This window comes from Pseudopipra pipra, chromosome 7 (assembly GCF_036250125.1).
Source record: "Pseudopipra pipra isolate bDixPip1 chromosome 7, bDixPip1.hap1, whole genome shotgun sequence".
NCBI classification, from domain to species: domain Eukaryota; kingdom Metazoa; phylum Chordata; class Aves; order Passeriformes; family Pipridae; genus Pseudopipra; species Pseudopipra pipra.
The window spans coordinates 12061563-12071427 of record NC_087555.1 but is presented as its reverse complement, the minus strand read 5'-3'; the positions used below and the strand labels follow the sequence as shown (position 1 = coordinate 12071427).

The 9865-nt window shown below is 39.5% G+C and overlaps 1 protein-coding gene across 3 annotated transcripts; it reads right to left on the bottom strand.

The window, feature by feature from the left end:
- STRADB (STE20 related adaptor beta) lies at positions 1-9844 on the bottom strand. 3 transcript variants are annotated; one of them, XM_064662028.1, is made up of 12 exons: positions 9692-9844; positions 7141-7197; positions 6729-6809; positions 6276-6375; positions 5542-5663; positions 4970-5048; positions 4328-4451; positions 3661-3832; positions 3189-3293; positions 2736-2965; positions 2117-2159; positions 1-1650 (listed from the first exon to the last, which is right to left on the bottom strand). In XM_064662028.1, the coding sequence occupies exons 2-12, from the start codon at positions 7150-7152 to the stop codon at positions 1498-1500; spliced, it is 1221 nt and encodes a 406-aa protein (XP_064518098.1). In that variant the 5' UTR covers positions 7153-7197; positions 9692-9844; the 3' UTR covers positions 1-1497. The 3 variants fall into 3 exon arrangements, with proteins under 3 accessions (XP_064518098.1, XP_064518097.1, XP_064518099.1); XM_064662027.1 differs by having other exon boundaries at positions 4970-5078; positions 9692-9841; XM_064662029.1 differs by lacking the exon at positions 2117-2159 and having other exon boundaries at positions 1540-1650; positions 4970-5078.
- Between the last annotated feature and the right edge of the window lie 21 nt (positions 9845-9865).

Here is a 9865-nt window from a genome sequence, read left to right as displayed (position 1 = left end):
TGGAGGCGGATAAGGTAAGTTTATTGACAGGTTTTTAATCTTAAGTTTCACATGTTAGTTTTAGAAATATAGAGCTCTCTTCACAGCATAATGAATAGACTCAAGTTCTTTGTTAATACTTTTATGTAGTCAATTAGAATGTTATGTCTCTCTCAGTTTTGCATATTGGTCATTTCACCTTCAAGGCCTTGAGGCAAAGCTGCTGGCAAACAGTGGTATAGACCAACTCAGCTATGGAAGACTTGGAGACTTAATGTGGAATGTTGTTTATGTTGAAAATTTAAAATATATCCATTCGACATCTATTTACGCTTTTTTTAATACAGTCATAACTTCCATCAATAAAATACTAATGGCTTTGGGACACGACTTTTGCTACAACATGATGAGAATATGCAGCTTTTTTTAAAAAAAGAAAGCTGCTTTTGTTCAGTTTGAGTTGCCTGGTACAGTGTGAGATGAGAACTTACTGAATTGTAGGGAGAAAAAAGACAGCTTTTCATCTGACTTAGAACAGATAAATTCACTAGGATCCTTGGGGGTATTAGGTGCTTATTATGGCTGAATCTATCCAAGGGAATTTAACTGTGCCTTGCAGAAGAGGCTTGTTTGCCAGCAGCAGTGCCAGTGAAGCTTAATGCATATTGCCTGTTCTTTTAAAACAACAGTATTAAGTTCTGGTAAATTCTGGTGGTGAACAGGAATACAGTATAAATAAAAATATGTACAGTAACTTCAGATTATTTGATTCTTCAAAATTAACCCGTACCTGCTATAACTTGAGACTTACTTTGCATAGTAAGAAGTCCTCAGATTAACTGCTAGAATGACAGGACAATAAATGGAGATGCAAAAGCACAAATTTGTAGTATGAATATAGACGAATGCAAGAACATGAGTCACACTTTTAAGCAGCTTAACTTCTTTGGGAAACATGCAGTATTAAAACTGCATGAAAAATGATGCATAGCTAACTTTTGGCAAATATGACAGCATGTCAAGTGAGAAAAAATGTCTTTTAGGAGACAAACATTTATTCACATAATCAACTAATTTGTGCAGTCTCAAATTTCAACTTGGAAGTGGAGGATTTCTCCTCGCTAAAATGATTTGAGTCATAATGAAAAGACAAACAGATTGTTTAAGTAAGATCACAGACAATACCCAAGTCTGGATTCAGAAAGGCAAGTGGACCACAGCAATATGAGCTGAAAATACAGTACAGAGGAAGATTACAGCAGGAACTCTCTTGTTAAGGAGTACTTTGAAAGAGAGAGGTAAGCATTCAGCCATTCTCTATATACAGTTTTCCTTTTGGTCAGAGAGAGAGGCACACTGCACTTCGTGATGCCAGCAGAGGAAGTTAATGAAATATGGCCACTTCAGGGCATGTTCAAGTATACCTTGTCTATTTTAACCATACAAACTAAAGCAGCAAATACAAATCACATTTTCCTTCTCTGAAGCACAGGAGAGGTATGATTGTTTGGTATTTATTTAGAATTCCCAGTCTGTATCATCTTGATTTGCAGTAATATGTCCAAGTCCAGTCCCAACTGTTGTTGAGGGCAGTGCCAAGAACTCTGATCTGTTATTTTGAATAGGAGGTGGCAATAGAGATAGTAGTGAATTCTGTGTTTGTTCTTTTATCTAGAAAGAAAAAAAGTTAAAAAAGGGCTGCATATAAAAGTCTCCATAACCTTGCAACTGACTTCATTAGAAGCACGTGAAATCAGAGCCATGTTTTTGCATGTTACAATACTGAACATAACAGGATGAGAGATTTCACTTTCCTCACTCTAGAGTAAGTTGAATTAGTCTTTCAAGACTAATTAAATTAGCTTTGCAGTTCTGATTTAAATTAAGAATATTAACCATTATTCTTATTAGTTAGGCTGACATTAGTTAAACCAACTTTACCAAAGGGGAAATGGATTATTCTTATGCCTCCTATACTCTATCAATACCATTTTGTTAAAAAGAAGAAGTCTGAAACAGGTATGCTGTTACAGGATGCTTTTTGGCTCCAGGTAACTTAACTATTTTTGAAATCCAACTCTTTCTGTGGCTTATTTAGGTTATAGCTGTGTCATTTTACAAAATGTAGTAAACTCACCTGTTTGAAGAACGTATGCGAAAGCAAACTGCTTGCTGAAGGCCTGAATCATAAAATGAACAATATAATTATGTTTTGGAAAGTAAAATACTGCTTTTGGGAAATGGGCCAGACTGACAAGTCAATTTAAGCCCTGTGGTTTTTCATCCACGGGACAAATGTGAAGAATGAGAAAAGAACCACACAAATCCTACATTCTATGCCTCAATTTGTAGTAAAAGCACTACTGAAGAAATCTATTTTTAAAGGCTTTTTCACATTTCTGTTTAACAAGGACTTTAATGCCTCATTCAAAAGAGACATAGGATTGAAAATGGATATTTCAGATTTCTGCTTTTTTCTTAGACAAAGTGCATGTTTGAAAATTAATTTTACATTTTACGAAGCACATTCATATTACGAGAAATTCAGGGGTCACATGACTTTAAAGCATGGTTCCTTTATCAGACAAGATAATTCTTAAATTACAAAACCAAACATAAGTGAATTGTTTTACATAGTACATCTGGTCTGAAATTCTGACTTTAACAGCATTCAAGCAATTACTGTATCCTAAACTGTGGGCTATCCTTGCTCTTAGACTGAGATGACAAAAAATTAGTTTTCACCAGAAGGTTACCTTTTCTCAGGGTCCTGTTGCAAGCAAAGTTCTACCAAGTTGTGGAAAGCAGGTGAAAATGTTTTGGAAAAGGGAATCTGTAGTCTTTCGCTGGTCATTGTGCGTGTCATGCTCTCACCAATTCCAGAATCGACCCCCGATCGGGAATTCTTCATCCTGGATTCCCCCCGGGGAAAGCTATTTATATCCCAAGGATAGTATGTGGGACCTTTCAGCTTTTGCAGCAGCATCTAGTAGGAAGGAACAACAGTATGAGAGTTCAAAAAAGGCTATTCAGGCTAAGCTGTGAAACTCCAGGAGTGGGAGGATTATTTGTTCTCGAAAGAAGCATGCATATTTGAAGTAAAAAAAGCAGCCACATTACTTCAACAGTAATGGCATTGGTTTCTCTGAGTAAAACCAAAAAAAATGCTCAGCATGTTTTGAAGTAGAAATAAGAGTTTAGAATCATACCTGAGTGCGGGGCATATCCTGAAATGGAACATGTCCATTGGCTAATTCACACGCTGTAATTCCCACGCTGTAAATGTCAGACTTCATGTTATACCCAGACAAATCCTGTGACAGCAAGAAAACACTACTGATCACTGATGCCACTGAGCATCAGTGCCAACAGAAATACAAGTGTCTGTTTCAAGACAAGATTCTAATACCCTGTAATCTACACGGTATTGAAACAATCAAATTGGGAAACCTCAGGTTTTGTTAGGAGTCTGATGGTTGTAGTTTCCAGGAGGGTCAAGTAAAGAGACTTAGTACAGCATCACCTTACTAACAGCTTGAAAACTGGTTATCTTTAGGAGAATTAAAAATTCAGTACATATTTCAGTTCAACATCTTCCATTGCACTTCTACAAGCAGACTTAAGTTAGAAGTTGAGTACTGCCACTAACGTTGAAGAGGAAAAATTAAGTGTTATACCAACCTGTCTCAGTAGTTCAGGACTCAGCCAAGGAAGCACAGATGTACTAAACTGGGGGAAATCATATACCACCTTAGACTTTTGTCCATTGTTAACTAAACTGTAGAGGTTGTTTAGACCAGAGAGAGAAACCAGCCCATCCTCTGAAATCAAAATGTGGCTAGCTTTAATATTCCTGTAACATAAATAAGAATTACTCAAAGCACTATTAGAGTACAAAGGCTTTCATATTTCATTAACTTATAGTGAGATGTTACCATGCAGTTCTATTTAGCAGATTATTTTCATGGAAGTCCTTCACTCAGTATAAGTTGTCTTTTTAATACAGTCCCAAGAGAGAGGAGAGATGATCAGAAAAAAAAGCAACAGAAACTGGAGAAGGGCCCTTCTTCCCTGCAAAGGGTGTAAGCTAAGGAAGCCTGTTCTACAACCCTGGTTCTCTTCCACTTCAAAGAGGCAAAGCCAGGCAGATGTATTATCCCTGTAACAACTGGCTTGAAATAATGTATGAATACAGCTCCTGTTAAGCTTTTACAAACTTGGTTCTGCTGTATTGAAATAAAAAATACTTCTGCGCTGTCTGACACAAGAAGGTACATAGAAAAAGGAAGGAGACAATACTTAAGCTGAGATGCTGTAATCTGATTCTTACCTACTGTCATTCTCCTACCTGTGAATATATCCATTCTGGTGCATGTAATTTAATCCTCTGATTGCACCAAGCAGAATGTTCCCTATCAAAGCTTCACTCATTCCTTCAGGAAAGTAAGTCTTCAGCAGGCGTCTAGCTGAACCTGAAAGTGAAAAAAATCTAGCTAAGCCCAAGAAGTCTTGTTAAATTACTTGTCTGTGCTTGCTTCATTATATACATTCATCAAGAGTGGCATTCTCATCTTTATATTGACTATGGTACATCAAGAACAGTTATTACATGGATGCAACTGATGCATCTATCAGGCAAAGATCACACTCACATCATGCTTCTGTTAACTGAAAGTCTATGCCCAACCTCTATTCAATATAGATAGGTTTTCTGTTGGCAAAAATCAGTTGTATAAAGTCAAATACATCTCCCAGTTACCATTCCTCATATGGTGGGTGCTAGGACTAAGTGGAATTTAATGAAGTTTCAATACTAGTCTTCACTGGGGAGGAAGATTATGTAAAGCAGCCTTCTCTAAACAAGTGGTTTGGGAAGGTTTGTTTTTTCTACAAGACAGGAGATGCTTAAAGAAAAAGCTCTCCTGGACCATGTGGTCCAACTTGTACTAGCCCTTTTTCCTATTCCAAAATTGCAGTTAACAGTTCTTACCATAGGCCATGAATGGGGAGATGACCCAAAGCCAGCTACCAGCTGTAAAAACTGTCCAAAACGTCATTATGTTGGGATGCTGGAAAAAGTGGGATAAAACCACCTCATTCTATGGAATTAAATGAAAGTGGATGTGTTAATCACAAGACAGCAATCTTATGAAGAGCATTAACTACATCACTAGAAAGAACAGTTTCCTGTGTGCATTTATACAAGACTGCAGGTGATGTGCATAGCCTGGACCAGAAATGTGAATAACCTGCCCATAATTGCATTTGTCTGAAGTAAATCTAGTTTGTTCATAGTCCAGACTTTCGGTGTTAACTACAGAGTACAGAACATGTTTCAAATAAGAAGTTGTACAATTACAGAAGTATTTCTAAAACACTTGTGTTTTCTTCAGAAAGCACCTCTCAAATTTACACATGCCTTGTGTTTATTATATTCTATTCCTTTGGGGGAAAATCTTGACTGAAATGACCCAGTACAAACAAAGGCTACCTCTGTTCAGTAACCTCATGTGTATTCATCACTGTCTCCATCAGACTTGTGCAGAAATGTTGTTGCTTTACCTGTAAGGCTTTCAAATGCTCTTCAGAGCAATTTTCTAGGTCTGTGATCCTTACAGCAACTTGCATGTCTGTAGGTGTATGCCGTGCAAGGTAGACTGAAGTTAAATTGTTGAACCTCCTTCCTGAAACCAGAAGTGGCTACCTTAACATTGGAAAATATAATGATCCATCACATAATTTCCTTCACGTTTAGAGATAATTTTCTAGTTCTAAAAATACAATTGATAGCAACATGACCTTTTCTTTAAGAATGTCAAGAACTGGTTGCAAAATTAGTTGCAGCAAATTGAAGCACAGCTCTGCTATTTTGAGAACAACTAAAAGTTTTTAAACATTTGTCAGTATCACTTATACAGCTAAATGACCAACACATGCATATTCACAGAAACGTGCATGTGCAGTAGGATTCAAGGCAGTTTTCCTTAGAACAATCACCTTGGGTAGCCAAGTCACAAGACATGATGTACTTAATGCTGTATTTATTGTCATGTACCACAGATTTAGAAAACTGACATGCACATGCACAAACATCAAGAGAAAATTTCAGGTAATTGTTGATTTGTCTTATATCTTGAAATAAGTGATTACTGAAATGTGAGCAATGCTCTGGGCACTTTTCTCAACTAAGGAGACACAAGAGTAGTTCTACATTTTCCAAATCTAATATTTACTGCAGTGAGCAATAAACTATTGCTAACAGGAAGAAGAAATATTTTAAGGTACACTTATGTTACCTATTTCCAGCTGGAGTTCATAATGAGAGACATTAGAAGAGCAAAATACCATTTCATTCCTTCCTGTAGATGGGGGAATCCAGGCTAGATCAGAATCAGCCTAACAGTGCGAAAAAACAGTTCTCAAAATGACTATGCAATTTTGAATAATTTATGTTTAATGCAGAAATATCATTAATGCTAAGTATTAAATCAGAACATTCAATTCGATGCTTTTACCATTACTGAGACTTAGATGTATGAGTTACTGGTTTTTTGTGTCTGTGTTTGTTTTTAAACTGGCACAAGATTAACACTTAGTTACCTACAGCCTTCTTTCAAAGTGGAAGCCCTGAAATACTTTGGTTATTTTTGCTGTTAACAGTTTAAGAAATACTCCCCATTGAGGTTATTTTTAATATGTACCAGCTTTGTATTTAACCTTGGCAGTTGAATTTTCTGTTTTCTTCTTACCAGGCATTCATGGATGCTGCTCTGAGATAGCTCTTCTGGTCTGATTGATTCAACTGGCGTACGTAGAATACAGGAACAGTCCTTGAGAACAGAAACAAGTGAATGTCTGTGAAGTTGCTGCAATTTATTAAACATGGCAGTGGGAAAACATTAAAAAGTAGCCCCTATAAGCAGGAGCTCAGAAAGTCTGCTACAAGTCAGTCAAGCAAGAAGTTATGAAACAGCATAGAACACATACATGGCAGAAGAGGAGATACTAAACAGTTTCCTTCATCAAAATTGATACAACAAAGTTTAAACATCTCAGCGCTGTGGAAATCCCTTCAACCAAGATATTTCACCAGAGCTTTTCATATTAAGCTATAACTGGGTAACAAGGTACAACAGCCAAAATTTTTAAAGAGAAACTTACCAAACAAGACATGGAACCGCTTTAGGTCAGGGGAAAAGTCATATACATCCATTTATCCTAGAAAAAATAAAGTAGCAATGTAAGATAATACATAAACCAGTGATAAACATAAATTTCCTTAATCACAACTGTGAGGCATTCCTCTAAGTTAACACCCACACAAACCCCCAGAACTCCAGCTCTTGGAAAGCCTGCTTCTATTGGGCCTTTAAGCAGCATATCAATTTCAAACTCCACACTGAGGACTACACATGTCAACTCAAGCTTTCCCTTTCAATTTATGGGTTTAGAAATCTTATTGCCACTTTTGAACAAACAATTGAATTGCAAGTTAACTGCACAAGTGCAGAAAGTAAAAAAGAATGGATTCATTAATCCCTGGCAGTTTGTAGGAAAAGAAATCAATCTTGTTTCAAAGGCACACAGCTGTGCTAGTCAGATCTCAGCTGTGAGCAGCTGAACTAGCTCACAAAAAAAGCAAGGCAGAAGCTATTGCACTTTACATTTCACAAGCGAGAGAGGAGGGGAAACTTTACTTAGGCAAACTCCCTCACAGATTTCAGTAGCCACTCTGAAAGTCCTCCAGCTGACTTATTTTATGTCTGATGCTTTGAAAGCTTAGGCAGTGAGAGAGATGTCTAAGAAGTGTATCAAAGCTAATTTACTTTAGCTATAAGCAAGTCTTCAACAGTAAAATCACTCAAGTTGGAAAAGACCTCAAAGATCACAGAGTCCAACCAGTAACCCAGTAATGCCAGGCCCACCACTAAACCATGTCCCCAAATACCCCATCTACATGGTTTTTGAACACTACTAGGGACAATGACTCTACCACTTCCCTGGGCAGCTTGTTCCAATGCTTGACAATCCTTTCAGTGAAGAAAATTTTCCCAAGATCCAATCTAAACCTCCTTTGGTGCAACTTGAGGCCATTTTCTGTCATCCTATCGCTTGTTATCTGGGAGAAGAGGCCAACTCCCACCTCACTACAACCTCCGTTCAGGTACTTTTAGAGAGTGAGAAGGTCCCCCCCAGCTTCCTCTTCTCCAGGCTAAACAACTCCAACTCCTTCAGCCACTCTTTATAATACTCGTGCTGTAGACCCTTCACCAGCTCCGTTTCCCTTATCTGGACACCCTCCAGTGCCTCAATGTCTTTCTTCTTGTTAGGGGCTCAAAACTGAACACAGTACTTGAGGTGTGGCCTCGCCTCACCAGTGCCAAGTACAGAGGGACAGTCACTTCCCTGGTCCTGCTCCCAGACTATTGCTGATACAAGCCAGGTACCATTGGCCTTGGCCATCTGGGCACACTGCTGGCTCACCTTCAGCCAGCTGTCAAACAGCACCCCCAAGTCCTTTTCTGATGGGCAGCTTTCCAGCCCCCATTAGGAATCCTACTTGGTGGCTGATAAAAAGTCAGCTATAGGATGTAGTTCCATGTTAACATGCAATTTTTGCATGACAGTTAACTTTAAAAAGGTGAAGCACTATATCAGAAACTGATAATTTTGTTTGTTAAGGAGCTAAGCTTGAGTATAGCCTGCACTTAAATTATGCATGCTACTTAATCAAGGGAACACTCCTGAAAAGCTAACAAGCCCCCACCACTCCATTCACTGCCAAATATCCAAGCCACTCATAATCCTTAATATTTCTGCCCCAAAAATTTGCTTGAAGAAAATCTTTATTAAATATTCCAAATGGAGACTAAAGGAGATCCTTAGTAGGTACTGGGTACCTTCAGATGATCAGGGTTTAACTTGCCTAACTGAGGAAGTCTGTAGCAGAGTGAAAAAAAAAGAATGCAGGTGCTTCAAGATACTGGCCAGCACTGTAATGGCCACAGCATCTTTGTCCTACCTGGAAAGAAGATGCCTCTTTCTGTTATACAAGACAATTTATTCTGCTGCTTGCAACGTGAAACCACAGACACTAAGCTGAAGAATCAAGTCTTAATAACTACGACATACTAAAGTCAAATTATTGTAGACTTAGTTCAAAGGCATATAGCCAGCCAACAGAATCGTTCATGATACACATTTATTCAAATAACATTACAATTTCAAGATTTTTATTTTTTGTTTTTCTTATGTAGTTTAACATTGCTTCCATTTTTCAATACGGTTTTAGATTATGTCCCCACAGGAACCTCTTCCCTGTCTCCACGTTTTTCCTTCTGTATCGCAGACTTTTTTTTTTTTTTTTTTGTGCTGCAGAGAGGGACAATGTTGCACAGGTAAAATGACACATTCATCCCAGCCTGGTCAAAGCTTCAAATGCAGACAGCAGTGCAGGGCAGGAAGAAGCATAGAAACCCGTGCCCGTGAGCCGGGGGAGTGTGGAGGCTCCGGAGCCCGAAGCCCCGGTACCGCGAACTCGCGTTCCCGGGCTCTGCTGACGCTGATCTGCAGCTCGTACTGCAGCGTTTGGAGCGGCTGAGGCAGCTCCCGGGCGTGTGAAATGATCCGTCCGTGACAGAGCACCGGGACGTGCGGAAGGACGCCCCGCAGGCTCCCCCGCGGCTCCTCACTCGCTCCGTTAAGCTCGTACCTTGCCTTCCTCGTGGGGCCCCCGCCTCCCTCCGGCCTCCCGCGGCGGCCGGGACGGGGCTGCGCTCCCGCCAGCGCGGCGACCCCGCGCCGCTCCCCGCAGCCGCCTCCCGAGCCCAGCGTGCGCCGCTCCCTCTCCCCGGCCTGCCCGGGTCCCCCCGCAGCGCGGCTGAGG

Bases quoted from the DNA above. Each gene is read 5' to 3' on its own strand.
- STRADB (XM_064662027.1), bottom strand. The intron at 2,966-3,188 runs GTATGATTCTAA...CCTTCCTACTAG, and splicing joins AGGATATGCCCCGCACTCAG to ATGCTGCTGCAAAAGCTGAA. The intron at 1,651-2,116 runs GTGAGTTTACTA...TTTTCTTTCTAG, and splicing joins CGCATACGTTCTTCAAACAG to ATAAAAGAACAAACACAGAA.